The 19,061-nt window shown below is 37.4% G+C and overlaps 1 protein-coding gene across 2 annotated transcripts in view; it reads left to right on the forward strand.

Annotated features, from left to right (window-relative positions):
• LOC122882695 (metabotropic glutamate receptor 4-like) overlaps window positions 1-19,061 on the forward strand; it is a 179,791-nt gene that overhangs the window by 136,472 nt on the left and 24,258 nt on the right. For both annotated transcript variants that reach the window (XM_044210366.1, XM_044210365.1), the window contains exons 4-7: window positions 2,396-2,531; window positions 5,359-5,513; window positions 6,330-6,470; window positions 17,424-17,624. In XM_044210366.1, coding sequence (XP_044066301.1) covers window positions 2,396-2,531; window positions 5,359-5,513; window positions 6,330-6,470; window positions 17,424-17,624 — 633 coding nt within the window. The remainder of the gene's footprint in view (window positions 1-2,395; window positions 2,532-5,358; window positions 5,514-6,329; window positions 6,471-17,423; window positions 17,625-19,061) is intronic.

A 19,061-nucleotide genomic window follows, 5' to 3' on the forward strand; every position in this document is an offset into this window, starting at 1 on the left:
TGCATACTTTCATATAGGCTATTTATGTTCGGTAAAACACATAAGGTCAGATGCATAAAACTCATAAAACTACAGTATGTGTACTCAAAAAGACGGAAATAAGCACATGCATCCTTTTTTGTCAAATTTATAAAGCTGTGCATGGTTCTGTTATAAATCTCAATCACTGGGTGCACATGCTCAAGCCTCATTTCCTCTCCCACAGTTAGCCCTAAATGGACATAGGCACACCCTTAAACGACAATTTGCATGTCAATTAAACCTGTCATTGAAAAGAGCAGCAAAGTAGCAGTGCAATTTCAAACACTGTGCGGATCTCCAACAATACCACAGCAGCCGTTATTACTCGTGACCACTATGTACTGTACGGCTCTGGCTATTTACAGCACACGATTCATTAATTTGTCAAATGTACCTTTAACAGTGATCACCATCAGTAAATGTCAGAGAGGTACTCAATGATTTTGCTTACTCTCATATCAAAACATACTTTACAAAGTGCATCACAATGAAGGATAAAATGAGAAGATCATGCACACAGGGAAATAAAATTAAGAGTGATTGACTGGAGCACACAAAGGTAATTCATCAAAATTAAGTTTATAAATGCACCTTTGACTGACATTTTACTGATCGCTGTTAAGACAGCAAAAAAATAAATTAGCAACCTAAACAATGTTTTATTATTAGATTCTGTCTTTTCACTTACTTTTCCATCTCCACCTTATCATATCATCCTCACGCCACGTTAAAAAAAAATGTGTCCGACTGGTCTGAAGCATGTGTAAGGTGGGAAATGGCAAATGCATGGTTTTTGTTCATCTGTATTGTTTATGCGTCCGGCCCCAGTTCATTAAGTATAATATCTATGTTGGAACCTTTGAAATTTCAGACTATTGAATGATGGAATCTGTGTTAACTTTGATATTGAAGTGGAAAACTAAGTAAATTAGGGATTTGAGTCTTGCCTGAGTGCAGAAGGAAACATCCCCCAACAGCAGACATGGGCCAGCACACACAAAGGAATGAGTCTATTCCTCCAGTGAAGGGAGGAATAGACTCTAGCTGTGAATAGTCTTCTAGCTGTGACATGTATGACCACAGGAACCCTACAATATACATGCAGCCCTAGTGGAATAGCGAAACCACGGGTTTGAAGAAAAAGGAAACATCATTAAATTCATCCACAGTGTACAATCAGAACAACAGTGCAGGCCACTCACTGAAGCCCCGCACTGACTTAACCGGAAGTGACTTTTTGTACCCATGAGCAAAGCAGCCTAACATCATTGTTAATTTAATGGCATCCCATATTCTTTACTCATATTTCCAGTTTCCCAAACTATTAGTATCTGAGCTGGGGCCAGGCTTTGTTTTATGGTGTGAGTCTGGCTGCCATGAACTGAACTAGAGGGTATTATTCCTGCATTGATTGTTCATTGGGCTGGCTTTGTACTGTGTCACGAAAGGGAAATTCATTAGCATGCACATACTCTCTGTGGCATTTTGGCAGGGCGACACAAGAGTTATCCTGAAATGTTGCATTGGGAATTAAAAAGCCTTAGCTTGTTGGTAACCAAGGGACGTCCCCTGCTGCCTTCAGACTTGTGTTCAATACCAGAGCATCTCTAAGAGGGTGAGGACTCTCTTTAAACTGATCTGTGGGGAACTGCTGTAAGTGTAGGTACTGTGCTGGTCAGTGCCTAACAAGCTAAACTAAACTAATCAACATCACTGGACAATACTATAGGTTTTACCAACATGCAATTTGACATAATTTGATTTAATTTGAAAATTTAAGTAATGTATTTCATGTTTATTTTCTGTCTCTCACTCTCCAGTCAAGAAAGAGAATTTAGAAGATTTTAGAATTTAGTAAAAACAGCAGTTTTTAAGTTGAACAAAATTAAACAACCAATGTAATAAGAAAAATGACTCTGAACAAATGGAGCCAGTTTTCAATTACAAAATTTATGTACTTCCAAATCCTAACCAATTCCCCTGGTCTCACTGGCAGGACCATAAACTGAATTGATGGGTCTCCATGTCTCAAAGTTGCCCCTTGTGGTCCAAAGAAAATTTTTTTAATACCTTGCATCCCTCATACTGTGAAATATTGCACCTGCAAACCTTTAATAGTGCATCTATCATAAAAAAAGTCCAGAGGATTGAAAAAGATTTGTGTGGGGTAAAAGAAAGAAGAAAACATTTCAACACTCCTTCAGATTTTTTTGGGTGACCAAGAGTTTGAAAAAGACACACCTGAAATTGCAGCATTATTTATGCACTTGATGTTAAAATTTCTGCTAATGAGATCTTTTCAGACATTTTACAGAAGAAAATCTTTCTTAAACCCCTTCAATTTCGAAACCTTTCTCTTTTGTCTTCCATTTAGGTGGTCTGTGCATTTCCCAGTCGGTGAAAATACCACGTGAACCAAGATCTGGAGAGTTTGACAAGATCATTCGCAGGCTGAGTGAGAACCCTAATGCCCGAGTAGTCATTATCTTTGCCAATGAGGATGACATCAGGTGAGTGCAGTGGAATCCCAATTGCTGTGAGTTAACATAACTTTTAACCTGATTTATCTCATCCACGTTTAACCACTGATTGATACTTCTTGATTCTTTATAACATTTACCTGCCAATTGTTTTCCTTAAATGAAAATACACTGAGTTTTGCTAAGTTGAATTAAAGCTGTTTAAGAGTTTTCAAAATCTGTCAACGTCTAAAGTGATAAATGTTGTTTAGTAACGTCTTTACCTGAGGCTATCTTTGCAGCTGGCATTAAAATGTCACAAATGTCCCCTGTGAGTATAAATAAATTAAATTGTCTTCTTCTTGTAAAATACAGTCTGCTACCCAAATGTTAATATCTATGAGTTATACATGTAAATGGCAAATCTGATTATATCTGGGTGTATTCACATCTTCTTAAGCCTTGTCACTGAAGATGTTGTCACAGGTATATTAAAGGCAAGTGAAATAGTTGTAAACACTAAGACACCAAAAAATGGTGTGATCTAATGCAACACAATGGAACAACCCTGCAAATAACTACTACCCAGAGGTACAAATTAACTCAGTACATTTACTCAAGTACTGTACTTAAGTATAATTTTGAGGTACTTGATCTTTACTTGAGGATTTCCATTTTATGCTATTTTGGACTTCTACCCCATTACATTCCAGAGATATATATTGTACTTTTTAACTCCACTATTTATTTCATTATATCAACTTTAGTTACAAGTTACTTTGCAGGTGAGTTTACATACAAAACATTTTGAACATTCTGATTCAACTTAATGCATAATCTTACTTTTTGCTGATACTTCTGCACTTGTACCAAAGGGCAATATTTGTGGTATTACTACTTTTACTTAAGTAAATGAGTACTACTTCCACCGCTGATACCTTTGCTATACACCTTTTATTTTTTGTTGAGACTGTGTCAGAGAGGCATTACATACTCCATGGTAATTTTTAAGGCCGTATTTTATCATGGTGTTGTATTGAGATGCATTATATTGCAAGGTGTTTCTAATGTTTTGTCCATTCCACTGTGTCCTTTCTACCCAACTAATAGCTTTGTCATCCAATTTGACATCTAGGCTGTTGTCTCTATCTATTCTGACCATACTATACGAAAATACAGTTAACAGCGTCCCTGCATTCCTTGTGGAGGCACAAATATATCAATTAAAATTCATTATCTCTTAATAAGAAGGATAGTCTGTGTTAAGAATGAATTAATTAGTTGTAGGCTGAATCAACACACACAGCACTGTTGTGACTTTGTAAGGGAAAATGTTTCCCAGCAACCAGTTAGTAGGCTAGTGTATTCCTAGTGGAAGTGGGCAGTGATTTGGGGCGGTCTCTTGTTGATGACCAGGGCAGAAGTCCCAGTGCTCATTGACTTAATCCAGTCCTGATAACGGGTAATAGTCTGGATATATAGTAATTACAGAAAGCCAGGGGGATTTCAGCACTGCATGCCTGCTCTATCCTTGAACCCAGAAAGTGTGAGTTGGCAGCAGCTTAATAGGAGCCCAAAATTGTCTACATAGAAAGTATAAGAGACTTTAGCTGTTTTGATGGAGCCCTATAATGTGATGCTTAACAAATTATATAACTATATTGCCTCGCCTCAGCTTTATAAAGAATAAGAGAAACAATATTTGTGGGTTAGCCTTTCATAATCTGAGCAAGGTAGGTAGGTTTGTCCTTTACTGTATTCCCTCTGTGGGAAAACAACATGGTTTCATTACATTTCGTGATATGTGCACAAGCTCTGAAAAATAAAATAAATTTAAGTAAATTTGTATTGTGTGCTTCAATTATGTGAACATTTAATTCCTCCACCTGATAATTTTACAGTAACTCTTAACGTGAGTTGGGAACTGAACCGGTGCTGTCAAAGTTTAAGGGAAATGTGTACGCCGATCCACGACCCCAACACAACACCTTTACTTCTCACTGTGTTATTTTCATATCAGACTTGTCAGCCTGTCTAGTCATGTCTCAGTTATGCAATCTCCTGATGGTGAGAAAATCTATTTATCTCATTTTTCCTATATGGAGCACATAATTGCATCTTAAGACATGCTCACTTCACAAAATTTCTGGAGACCAGACTCAGGGAAAAATCATTACCAATCAAACATAAATCCTTGGAATCATAAAACTAAGGTAAAGAGACATAAAGATAGTTGGATGACTCACTGCTTGCCCCCAAACTGTATTAATCTTTTTACAAGGTTATGTGGTCCTTCTTCATGCAACAACAAAGTCTTATACATGCCATGTACAGTAAAAAAGCTGGCGTTGTCTACAATACAATATGATGCTTAATAAAATGTTTTGTTCTAGCATCTTCAGGGCGATATGAGGGTCTGTAATGCTTCACATGCCAGGTGGCTGTGTTTAAATTTTATGTTGCTGTGCTCAAGCTTTGTCAATGCAAGTCTGCTGCTACAGCAGAGCTTGCTGGCAGTTTTTTTTACGGCTCCCCAAACTTACTTCCATTGGCAACAAGCCTGGACAAATGTGGCAAGGGTGTCATTCTGCCACAGCCAAGAAGAACTCCACTGAACTGGGAATGGATAGTGTGTCTATGGTGGCTTTGCAATTCTACTAAAGTGCCTCAGTGCAACTTTGTCCAGACTCCGAACAGAGTATTCTAGTCATGGAGTCACCTGTATGGCAGCTACACTTCCCCTTTAGGGTGCATTTAAATAGGAGCCTTCTTTCATAGGTAATATTTCACTGTATGTGCATGAAATATATCAGAAAATAAATGACAACACAACATTATATGGTACAATTATACACTGCTCTCCTTCTCTGTCCCAAAGGCGGCTCCTTCAAGCAGCTAAGAAGGCCAATCAAACAGGCCATTTCATCTGGGTAGGTTCAGACAGCTGGGGCTCTAAAATCACCCCAATACTGAACCAGGAAGAAATGGCAGAAGGTGCTGTCACCATCCTACCCAAACGACAGTCCATCAAAGGTATTCATAACGCACTACCTAAAATCTTGATACTTCTGCCTCTTTTCTGCTTATTGTAGTGTATGTTTGCCTCCACTAATTATATCACCCTTCTACATTCAACATAAATTAATGATGGCCATTCGTGTATTTTACAGTCTACTGTTTTCTACTACTTATAGCCACATTGGACATAAAGTGTTGTGTCATCGCTGTTACTTACCTTTCATAGTGATTAAATTAATATCATACCAATCGGGTATATTTTCCTTGTGCTATTATTGTATAATTGTATAATATGTTGGTAAAGGGTGAAAGTGTGTAAATTTGTCTCTGGGTAACAGAATATGCATTCATAGACTATAGCATAATGTAGCCATGTGAAAAAAATACATACAGTAGATTCTACTTTCAGTGCGATTAAATAATTACATACTCCCCCTATGGCTTTAGAAAATTCTGCAGAACTGGGTTTAGTAAAAATGTTTTCATCAAATAATTCATCAAAGTCAGTACAGTAAAATGATAATCCTTTATCTTTACTTTCAAAGATCCAATAATACACTGTGACTTAATTTGAACGGTTTTATTGCTGATGTTTTTGATAGCAGAGCTTCTGTTCTAGTAAATTTTAGGCTGGGCTTTGAGTAAATACTCGGCTCATTTGGAATCATCATAATCATCAAAGTTATTCACTGAGACCAGGGCCCAGGGAGAGTTTTCATTTTGCTTATAAAAGGTTTTAAATGGACTATGACCTTAACCTGACACACAGTGAGCATATTTAAATGTAAAAACGTGATAGGTTAAATTCTAACAGCATTTTATGCCTTTCAGGTTTTGATCGCTACTTCATCAGCCGAACACTAGAGAACAACAGAAGGAATATCTGGTTTGCAGAGTTCTGGGAGAATAACTTCCAATGCAAGCTTAGTCGGCATGCTGTGAAGAAAGGATCTGGCATCAAGAAATGCACAAGTGAGTCTACACTTAATAGCAGAGAAGACACTCGGTCAATGGAAAGCACTCAATCAATGACCAAGTTTATTGATTGGTTCTGCTGTGAATACATTATGTGCGTGTGTGTGTGTGTGTGTGTGTTTCATATTCTTTAACCTGAATGCACACTAACCCATGGGGACTTGTGTCACTGTGGGGACAAAAATTCTACCCATGGATAGAGATTGCCTTTTGAGGGTTAAGACTTGGTTTTAGGGTATGGGTCAAGGTTAGGCATTTAGTTGTAATGATTAAGGTTGTAAGACTGTCCCTCACGGATAGTGAAACAAACGTGTGTGTGTGTGTGTGTGTGTGTGTGTGTGTGTGTGTGTGTACTTAATATGCATAGGTAAATGTACTTGTCATCAGGGAGAAAACAATAACGCTCCTCTAATTTAGGTTAAATGTAATGGGTGTAGATAAGTGAACGGGAATCTCTAATTTCGACAGAGATAAATTAACGTTCCCATTACTCGTCTGTTGGCTAGTTCAATTTGGAGTGGGTGACAATAGCAATCACAAACTATGCCACGGCATGCGCTGAAAAATATAATCAATAGTAAATCCAATCAGCCCATTAGAAACAAGCTTTCAGGTCGTTAAAAATAGTTGGCTCTCATTGGCCTGTCTCCCATCCCACTTTGCAGTGCTACACTGCATCCCAAGTAGTCCAGGCTGAATGATTTAAAGCTGGCACTGTAATGTTTCTAGTCAGTACATTCCTCATATACATATGTTGGAGTATCGTACAACACAAAAACCTACACTGGAGAAGCTGTCTCTTCTCTGCTATTGAGAAACGTTGATCGGCTTGTAGGGTTGCACCTGTCCTTCACTGGTTCAGCCTTGTTAACTATTACTGCTCATATTAGAGTCCAGTCCACATAGACTCTGTGCTGCTTACAGAGACATAAAAAACATTATTCAGTTATAAACATTATTCGAAACAAATGTCTGGTGGAGGACATGTCCAGTAAACAAAGTACCAGTGCGATAGTATTTAGAAGAGTAAATGCCAAAGCTTTCATGAACTATTGTAGGATATTGATCTCCAAGAGAGGGTTGAAATTTTATGTCAATATATGTCAATTATATTTCAATACAAGCAAGAAAACTCCCGCACACTGTCTCGCTTACTACTGGAATATTTATTGATGAAGTTTTGGTCTGTTCGACCTTCATCAGGTATATGGGAAAGCATCACAACAGTTCCATACAGTATATACACATAGAAACTTCCTCAATTATACAATCAGAGGATCACAGAAATTGGTTCAATTGGTGAACGAAACACCCTGAAGAAACACAAACACTATCATTGAGGGTAGTAGGTGAACAAAACATCATACCAAAGATTAGAAAATGACACATTCATCATAAATCTTACGACGTATGTTTTCTTCACCTACTAACCTGGATGGCTGTGTGTGTGTTCACTCAAGGTATTTTAAATGGTCATTTACTAGAGGAATACAGTGACAGAGAGAGATAAAAGCACAAGAAGAAAAAAATAAATTTAATAAGGCAAAACGTTATCTTAGATGGTAACTTCAAAAACTACAAATCTGAACATTTGAAACATAAAATACTCTAGTTGTCTTGTTACCCAATAGCTTCGGGCACCAACCCACAATTATTTTCTACATTCCATAGTCTATTTTTGAACCATGATGGTGTTTAATATGGATTTAAGCAGCGTATACTGACGTTAAATACAGAAAAAGTTCTCATCCCAGTTTGAGAGTTTGTGGTGATGAATGGCCTGGATGGTTCATAAGGGAACCATTTACTGTATCCCTGGAAGGAAAAATCTTTATTCTCAACATTTTTTAGATTTCTTTGTGCAGAACATGTTATAGTAGCTTTATAGAGATTGTTTTCTGAAATTGTTTTTATTACAATTATTAGATTTGGCTGTCTAACGCAGCTGATATAGGGCACTGCAACCTTAAAATGTCACGAAATGCCATAGGAGTCATACTAAATTCATACAAAAGATGAACAGGCAAAACTAAACAATTAGGCAGAGATTTAATTGACACCTCTCTTAACACTGTTGTTGTCCTTTGGCAAAAGAGAGAGATGCTTCCAACAATCCACACTTGCAGGTTTCAGGAGAATGTTATCTTAAATGATTTCTGTATTTATCAGTTTTCATGGTGGCTGCTCTTGAGCTAAATTGCTGCAGGCCTTTTTCTTCCTCTGAGTAGCCTCCGGGGCACAGTAAAGTTTTACAGGCACGAGGTACAATCATTTCACTCAGAGCCTTTTGCAAGTACTATAGCTATCCTCCTCATCGTTCCTTTTGTAAGCACAATCATTTCCTGTCCCCACTTCTGTATAGACCATGAATAATATATTTTGTTACACACAAATCATAGAAGAAACTTTTAACCTCAAAATCTGTTGTTCCTGTGATTCTATTTTATTAATAATGCAGCCTACACAAAGTCAACCGTTTTTTTTTAATAACACACTTAGTAGGAAAGAGTCGATTCCTCTATTGAAAAATCTGTGGAGGACCATAATCAACCACTAGGGACTGCACAATGATGTTCTTAAAGTACTAACATGATTAGATGGGCATGTAATTATTCTGTTTGTGTGATATCAAAGCTTTTAATCGCACAATAAAAGTCACTGGCCACTGATTTATGCACCATAAGCAGGGTGGTAACAGGTAATTTTCCAGGAATGAGACATTAAAGAGTATCTGACTTGGACAGAAAAGAAAGCAACACAGAGTGCAAATGTATAATTCACATCCTCTGCTGCTCTTTTTCCCTGTGTTCTTGTATCTGCTGCCCCAGAGGCCAAGATTTACTTTGTAGCTTCAGATCTACATCGTCACCCCCAAACCACAGGTTATTTTTACTGCTCTGTGAGGATATTCCTAGAGTGCAGCAAAATACTATCAAGGGTACCTAAACCGGCCTTAAGCTGCCTACCTTATCTCTCCACATGTGTTAAAATACACCCAGTTGCCAGTTTTTAAGGACACCTAACTAAAAATAATGTAGTCTATTACAACAGTCCTGCAACAGATCCTACCTTCCTGAAGGTTATAATGTTTTAGTTATTGTTAAAACTGTTTTAGAGAGGTGTTGATTCAACTTTATGATCAAATTGGAGGCTGTAGTTTGTGGTGCTGTTGCACTGTATTGTGTTATACAGAGAGGTGTTTCTGTTATTTAGTCTACCCTCAATGATATAAATGAGGTGGTAGTAGAGATCAACTGTCAGTATATTAGAACCCTGTAAAAAGCATCCTAAATGTGTACATGATGGCTACATACATGATATCATGCTAAAAAACTGAGGCTAAAGCTGCATGTCCCAGGCAAGAAACAGCCTTGTACTGTAGAACTAGTTAGTCCTAGTATTGATGAGGAAAAAAAGTCATGTGAGGTTCATAGGAACTACAAACAGAAGTTTACCTTCTTACTGGTTCAAATGATTCAATTCAATTGATTGCTGTGTAGAATTCAACAATTCTCAAGTTTGCTATTTGATTTGCTCAGAGCATTCACTGTACAACACACTATTTCATGCTACTGAACCATAAAACATGATCCTGTTTTGCAGAGCAGAATGAACAAGAATTGGCTGATACAACCGAGAACTTGTGAAAAGAGAGACAAATTGGTAATAATAGAAAGACGTCGCACAGTATCATAGCATGAGATTCTCCTTTCTCATCCCAGTTGCATTGGTCAGTAATGAGTGGGGCTGACACATCAATCATAATTACTGTGGAGCAGAGAAACTCTGGTCCTCAGATGTGCCTTGTTGAAAATGCTACTGCATTAAAGCATGACAGGAGATTGTTCAGTGCTTTACTCGTCTATCGGTAATTTTAACAAAAGCATCATTCATATTTTTGCATCCTAAAATATGCAGCATAGAGCAATTTGCCAACAGCCCAGCCATTTCATGCAGCACTTCCTATAATTAAAGTTTTCTGTCTCACCGGGCTGTTGGCAGAGATGACAGCCTCTGCAGGTGCGATGCTTTTTGTTGACGTCATTTCAGCACACGATGAGGTTCACAGTTTGAGTGAAGCACACTGGCTTGAGTCACTCTGTTGCTTGGCAAGGCTGCCAGAAAACAAGTACATGTCTGCATGCCTGCTCAATTGTCTAACGTCCACTGGTCACTGAAAGCATCAAGGACACCATGTGCAACTTAGCAGAGACACCTCTTTGATTCTCTTGAGATGTAACACAAATGTCAAGGTTCAAAAGAGAAGCCAGGCAACAACAAAGAGATGTTTTCTTCACTATGGAGAAATTATGATTGACCTGCAGTGTTTTAGAATAATTACTGTGTTTGATAACAATAGGGACGTAATTTGTTATCCTCAATTTCGTACCTAGACATTTCCTATAATTAATTCTTGTTTAAAAGGCAGTTAAAGCAATAAAAATTCATTTGCTATCCATAGCTTGCAGCAGTAACAATGAGTTCACTTCATCTGACCAAGCATGTCTTTGGAAGCTATGATGACAAGCACTGTCAAGCACTGCGGTCTATGTTTGTCCCTTGGGTGATGATGCCCAATCTTCTTAATTAGAATAAGAAAATGGGAGGGGTTTGTAATGGTTGTCAAACAACATTTGTCAGATCCCTCACTACGGCCACATTAGGAGATCATCTTAACTATCATTTTAGAAACTTTCATGCCAAAAACATACATGCTTTGGACATCACCCAGTTTACCAAACCACAGAGGCTGAGAGATGTTTTTTGACACAGTTTGACAACCGCATGATTTCAGTTCAGTGAGGGAAAGTGGCTGTAACCTTAGTAATGTAGCGCAATATGAGCAAACGGCAAAATGTGAAGAGGTAAAAATTATTGATAAAAATTTGCTTATAGAAGTGACTAAAACACTTTGGATTAAATAATTTAATACACATGACAAGGGCTGTAACTAATGATTATTTTCATAATCAATGAATCTGTTAATTATGTTCTAGATTAATCGATTAACTGTTATGGCCTATGGAAATAGTGAAAATGTCCATAACATTTTCTAGAGCCCAAGTGGACTGCTTTAAATTGCTTCTTTTGTCCGGCCAACAGGCCAAAACCCAAAAATATTTACTAAAATGTAAGACAAGCAGGATTTGCAGCAAGAGCAGCAAATCGGAACATCTGACGAAGCTGGAATCATCAAATGTTTGGCATTTTTTTCTTGATTTTCTTGATGATTTAAAACAAAAAACAATTATTAAAATAGTACTAATCAATTAATCAGCAAATGATTTCAGCTCTATACATGACAACATATCAGATGTTGAGTTGGGCAATATAACATGAATCAACTTATTTTGCATTTATTTACTTATGAGTTCATTTGTTTTGCATTTTGCACAGAAATCTATAAGAAAAACACTTAAGAATACTAAGAATGGTCTAACTTAAAAACACTTTTTGAACATACAAGGGATGTGCGTGATTGGTCGACTAGTCAATTAAACGTTGCTACCCTTGCTTATTCAGCACCAGAAATACAAGTCGGTTAAACAAATTATTAATATGTTATTAATGTACAACTGCTGCTAACTGTTCTAAGGTGTTACGCAGCCACTAGTTGACTAATCTAAATTTTAATTTCTGTTTAATCAACAGGGAAATTAGGAACATCCTGAGTACATACTGTATGTCTATGAATAAATGAGATAATATAAAAATATTAGAAACATACTGAATGGTGGATACTGTATCATGCCCCCCCAGAGTGACCCTCTATGCCAAAATTAACTATGCCCTACCTAGAAAGAAGAGTTGGACAGATTGCCTATAATTTTTAGCATCACAAAGAAAGAAATCACAGTGTGCACAAGTAATAAAATGAATTTTTTGTGCCCCTCTACCTCGAATGAAAGAGAGGCAAAAAAGAAACAATTTGCCTCTGTATAAAGGAATATTGTGAGCAAGAGCATACAGTATGACCTCAAGGTTTCTGGATCATTGTGTTCTTTCAGAATCTCAAGGTTTGCCTTGATGAAAACTCCTAGAGCACGGACAAAAAGATACAGTAGCAAGGTTTCATCTTCATTCACATCAATGCTTGTTGTGCACTGCTGACTAACCTTCCTGCAGCACATCTTAACCAATGTTTGAGAGGAATAAATTCTTTAAACATACATTAAATGTGTAAATATGGATGTGTTTTGGCATGATATCTACTAAAACAAAACATCAACGATGCTACTTTATAAGGGCTGGTTGGGGGTGTATGTGACCAGACTGTGGCTACTTTAAAAGATCCCCTCCAGGCATGTTTAAAGACATGTAAAAATAATCTGCTTTATAAGTTCATTCATTTAAATTCCCTTTAAAAAAGTAAGCTGATTTCCTGGTTCGCTCAGTGTTTTACAGGAGATACACCTATACTTGAGAATGTGACAGAACCAGTGACAACATCAGGAGGAAAGAGAGAGAGAGAAAAAGCGAGCTGGTATGGGTGAGCGAGAGAGAGGGAGCGAGCATACATGGCCAGAAGAAGAGAAGTGTGAAACTGAAAGTTTATTTAGATATCATGCAAAAGTAAACTCACCACTAAATGAGAAATTTGGGCATTTTTTTCTGTTTTATCCAGTCACTGTAATGTTCTCTACAGTAGGTTAATCATCACTGTCACAGCTGTAGATTACTGGGTGTATATTTTGTATTGGTTGTGCATTAAAAATAACTATGGGCCTGCAGTGGGTTAGCAACATGAACCATGAGAGCCACATTATCAATAGTCAACATCCATTTTTGATAAAAGAATAGCATAAATTGTCACAAAGCCTCGAATTTTTCTCATTCCTTCCTCCTCTTCCTCACTCTATCCCACCCCTCGTCTCCACTAAGTTACTGTACTTTGTGGTAGAGCAGGTGTGCTAGTGAGAAAGGTGGGAGGAAATGGCGAAGCTTTGGGAAGGATGTTTTTTTCTTTTTTTTCTCCGTCTGAAATACTGGATACTTTTCACCTGTTCAGGCCAATAAGAATCCTTCAAGTCCAATACCATGAGGTCATAACCTATGACAAGGGATCACAAGCACATATTGCTTCATTTTAACGGGTCAAAAGCCAAAGAGGTTGGGAACCACTGGTCTGCCTGACCTGCATGTCTTTGCACAGTGAGGGGAAACCCAAACATGCAAACTTACCGTATACAGGACCTTTTGGCTGTTAGCCGGCGGTGCAAACCTCTGAGACATCTTGCTATTAATGAGCCAAATCACTTTATATATTTATGTGTAAAACGAGAGAGAGGCTGTGACAGCCTTATCCATGCTTCAATTTGCCTGTAGCGCACATTTATAAAATAACTGGCAATATTCAAGCTCCTTAAACTTTCAGTGCCTTGTCACTGATGTTAAATTGCCTCTTCTGAGTGAGCAAATAGTGGAGCATATAGATAATAACAACAAGACAAACAAAAACTATTCATCTGTTTAAAGCTAGCACTTGTTAAAATGAAGTGTTGCTGTTGAGATAAGAAATGGCTGCGACAGACATCTTACAAGGCGTGCAAAAAAAACATGATTCCACCTTATCAACTGCTTCATGTCGTTTTTTGTTATCTGATCACGATGCACTGTTTACATTGTGTCGTGCTTGTCTTGCCACAAACTTGTGAATGAGACAGTGAAAAGGCCATGCATTTGTTGACTAACATGGAATTTAACCTTAATTGAAAGCAATGGCGCAAAGAACTCAAATACTGCCCCCTTGATGAGAGTAAGCAGATCATTTAAATGATATATTTATATATAATTATTACAAAATGTCAGAGCAATAACAGTAACTCTTCAGTAATTAGGAAACAGCCTGCAAAAGCACAGTGGGGCCAATTTTCACTAGAGTACATCCATTAGCACACCAAATTGATTATGGTCACTTTTTCCACATTATGTGTTATTGACATGAGCTATTATTTAGAATTACTCTTTAAAGTTATTCTTTGATGGTACAGATGAAATGAGGTGCTGTAATACAAATCACTCCATTTCCAGCCATGTTTTCCCCTCAAGCTGAGTAGAGTTCAAAGTCCGGAGATTTAATTATTCTAAGAAAGCATCAACCTTCAAAGCGCAAGGAAACAGACTGACATAGACCATCTACTGAGCTGATGCAAATGAACCTCTATTACAGGGTGTCAGTGTTTTGGTTTGACTTTAATAAGCTCTTAAAAAAGGGACAGTTCACCCCAAAAGGTTCCTTCTTGATTTGATTTTGGTGTGAACAGTCCCTTTAAGACATTGTCACAAAGAATAAAAAAGTGTCCGATTTTATCTGACAACGATCACTTGTCTTCCCGCTTTCTGGTTACATAATATATCATATTTCCAAGAGGGATTCATTTGCAATGTTCTGTAATTCACATGCTTGCAAAACTTGGCTAAGTGTCTCTCAAAAGATGTTTTCTGTCACATTCAGGGAATTAGCAACAAATTTCAGATTGTAAGAATCTAGATTGTAATCATAAACAGATTCATTGAGAAAGAGGGAAACAAGCAACACATTAGAATGAAGGAATAGTGGCATTCAAATGGGTTGTAAATAAAAGATGATTAAAGCAGTGCACATGTGGAGTGTCTATATTTACTCAGCCCTCATCATCACAGTTGTACCAGCACTAAAATATGTGATAAGACTGAAATGTGAGATTGTGAGAGCGTTTGTCATGTTCCTTCCTGTTCTGCTAATTCTCTCACCTGTTTGTTATTTTGAGCTTTAAGAATTAAGTCATGAAAATCAAATACAAAAAACCCTCAGTTCAACTTGTGTGGAGGGTAGAGATAACTTATTTGTAAGTAAGTAAAGCTAAACAAAAGGTTACATTCATGTAGATTTATAATTACCAGATGACAAGACAGTTACATAATTATTAACAGGTCATAACTTGCATTTACACCTCGGTTGTTCTATTAGTTTTTAACAAAACCTAATTGGCATACAAGCAAATGCTCAGAAAGGGATGGCTTTTTGTCATTCAGACATATGTAGATGTCTTTTTACGTTAATGTTCCTTACGGCTTCATTCAGACATGACAGCACATTTTCGAAAGAGCCACAGTGCTCGCGCTATATTTGGCACCAGTTGCGAGAGAGAGAGAGAGAGAACAGCTGTGAGTTAAAAATGTTATTTCAAGGAAGAAGACTTTTCTGTTCTCTCACAGGCTGCATCACTGATGGATTGTAAAAATTGAGATTTTGCTGTTGAAGCCTTGATTAATGACCATCATCGTGAGTGCGAGGGACACATTCGCCCCCACCTTTATCCAGTGAATCCACTGATATATTTTAATAATGATAATGAATCACTTTCATTATCAGGTTATTAGAGAGCAAATTTTGCTGCTCGTTTTATAAAGTTTGACACTTCACAAGCATTGGATGATAGGATGTTTAGTTAGGTTTTATTTCTATTAGCTCACATGCTATATGTAAAGCATTTTGCTGGATATTGATTTATTCATTCATGCAGTTGGAATGCAAATTTAAAATATAGGGAGAAAGTGCTGTTCAGATTATTACTGTGGTTATATCTTTTGCCCCAGTCACACTGCGAGGGGAAAAATAGTTTTCCTTATCTGACACGAGAAGAATCTGCTCAACAACTTCAAATTGGCTGTTTTACAGTGTTTCATATAGTTTATTAAACTGATATTAGTTTATTTGTGCATAAGAGATGATAATTGAGATAAATGTGTTACAGTGGTTTTAGACGAGGGAACAAGACATGCATCTCTCTTTCTTGGCATGTTTAACCTGTGTGCGCCTGCAGCCTTTACATTAATCCAATCCATCAGACTCTGTGCCATGTTGAAAGTGATTCGGAAAGGTTACTAGATTACTAAATGTGACTAGGGTGCTTATTCAGACATGCGACCGACATGTTAAATATGTTAGTATATATTACTAAAGCATTGTCCTGTTGTCACTCTTTCTACTCAACCTATGTGGCAAGGAACTGGCTAATAAAAGGATTTAGCTCCTAATTGAAACCTTGCTTGGCAGTTAACACATTTTCAAAGCATTAGAACAACCCCAGCTATGATTAATATACACCTGTCATAACTAATTACATTAATACTGAAGAATGATTAGGCCTGTCTTGCTGTGTCTTCCACTCCCCCTCTACCACTCAATCACACTCTATGCTCTTGATTAATGGATGTGAGGTGTCATGTGACTTTGTGGGGATAAACACTAAGAGATCAGATAAATAAGACCTGAGAGTGCTCTGAGAAGGTTTCCTACCTTATCAGAGCATATTTCCAATTTATGTTTGTATTGACGAACCTTTGCTTATTGACTATTTTTAATTATCTTGCGCTTTTTCCATGATGCCACACAGTACTGCAAAGGCTGTTAGCTGCATCAAGAAAGGCAGATTAGGATATATGATGCTAAAAGAGTCTTGTTGAATAATTCTGAGCGGGTCTAATCAGTGATCGACATACCATAATGAGAAAGGCTGCACATGAGACCATTTTGGATTTTGTCAGGAGATTCTGCGATTGATGTCTAGAAGAAATAGCATATAATTTGTGGTTAACATGCACAATTCAATGCCAATCTCAAGTGCAGTGAAAAAAATATGGGTTCACAATTTAGTAATCAGGCCTCTTGAAAGGCTGTCATTTTCTTGATTTCACACATCTAGCAATCACTGTTTAGTTCTCACATTTTTGATTGATTGTAGAGCAGCTGTTTTGTTCTGAATATTATGTCTTTCATATCAAATATTTTAATATTTATAATATGATTATCATGACTGCAATGACTCACACAGCATGGGAACATATACAAGTTAAATGAAATCTGTGATCGTATTTCTTGCAGTATTTATGAATTCATCAAGTCAGTCCCATGTGGGGCATAATTTCATGAGTTGTAATGTTTGTGTTGTTAATGCTTTCTTTTAGACCATGAGCGGATTGGGAAAGATTCATCCTACGAACAAGAGGGGAAAGTTCAGTTTGTGATTGATGCAGTTTATGCCATGGCTCACGCTCTACACAACATGCACAAAGATCTCTGTCCTGGAAAAGTCGGCCTCTGTTCCAAGATGGATACCATCAACGGCACGCTGCTGCTCAAGTACATCCGCAATGTCAACTTCACAGGTACAGTAGGCTCACAACTGCATGTACGTACTGTACTTAAAGCACAAGTTGTTAGCACTAACAAATTTTTTATTTAACAACAACAAGAACAACCATGTTCAAGGAAAGGACTTTTGTTCAAGGACTTTTACCACCAAGTATTCTGCGAAATGTATATGGTGTCATAAGAAATCAGTTTATTTGTACCAAAGCAATCTTGGATAACTATCATTCAGAGGCATTTGTGTGGTGGTATCTTAAGCAACCTACATTTGGGTTCACCAACATGCTCATGCAGAGGCTTTGTGAGTATTCACTGGTCTCCAATTATCAGGCTACTGAATATAAATTACTCCCAGCAAGTATAAGAGACTGAGAGCCGTAGGAGGGTTGACAATCAGCAGCAGAACAGCGTGTTTTATCATAGTTGATGATGCGCAGAAGCTGTGCTTTGTGAGATTTCCCACCTTATCTTGTCAGCATTGAATTGCCCACGCAAAAGATCTCCTGCTTGAAGTGCACTGGCTGCGGAGGGTACAAAAATAAGAGGGGGAAGAGAGTTAACACACAGCAAAAACAGGCATCAGTAGTTTTCCAGCAGTTGTTCTATGTAAACTTAAATTGTATTTTTTAGTGTTACTAGCAAATACAGTGTGCAGTTTTCTCTGGAGACAGAAATAGGTATAAGCTAAATACACGACAGGTCACAGGTCACATGGCTATGACCCTTGCATTTTATTATATATACTATACTATAAAAGCATCAGCTGAACACCTAAAATGTATAGAGAGCTGATGTTTTGACGTTACTGTCTAGACTCTGTTCCACTCGCTTCTGTAACTTAATGCAATCCCTCATTGAGCATTTCTTTCATCAATTTTTCTGAAAAAATTAAACAAATTCCTGGGTTTTACTTTCCATATTTTAAGACAAACTGGCAAACAGACAAACACTACTACAGCTAGACCAATAAATCAGCCAGGCCAAAATTTTGGCTGATCTCAGCTTATTGCCGATATATCTGTACCCGGTGCATATGTCAGCCAATAAGTAACAAGAGATTGCAGTACAGAAATGCCAAACTGGGTTGAGTTAATTTAGTTTGTCCACCAGAGAGTACGGACATGTTGAGTTTTCAACTCGCTTAGTATGTCTATGGCCACAGTTTTAAATATACATATTTTTTTAAATCTAAGGGATGTCTATCAAGATTGTATAATGTTAAATGTCTGTGTTAAACAAAAATTACTATCTGCCGCTATATTCTTATCAGATTTTTTAAACTCTCAACTAATAATATCAGTATTGGCCTCAAAATCGAGTATCAGTCAGGCTTTATCCACTACAGAACTTGCTATTAAAAGCTGGAACCTTTGTGATTTTAAATTCCAATGTTCCAACTTTTTTGCTGTAAACTCTTAAAATCTCTAAAACCTTGTACAACGTTCAGTCCTCTC

This window comes from Siniperca chuatsi, linkage group LG10 (genome assembly GCF_020085105.1).
Source record: "Siniperca chuatsi isolate FFG_IHB_CAS linkage group LG10, ASM2008510v1, whole genome shotgun sequence".
In the NCBI taxonomy this organism is placed as follows: Eukaryota; Metazoa; Chordata; class Actinopteri; order Centrarchiformes; family Sinipercidae; genus Siniperca; species Siniperca chuatsi.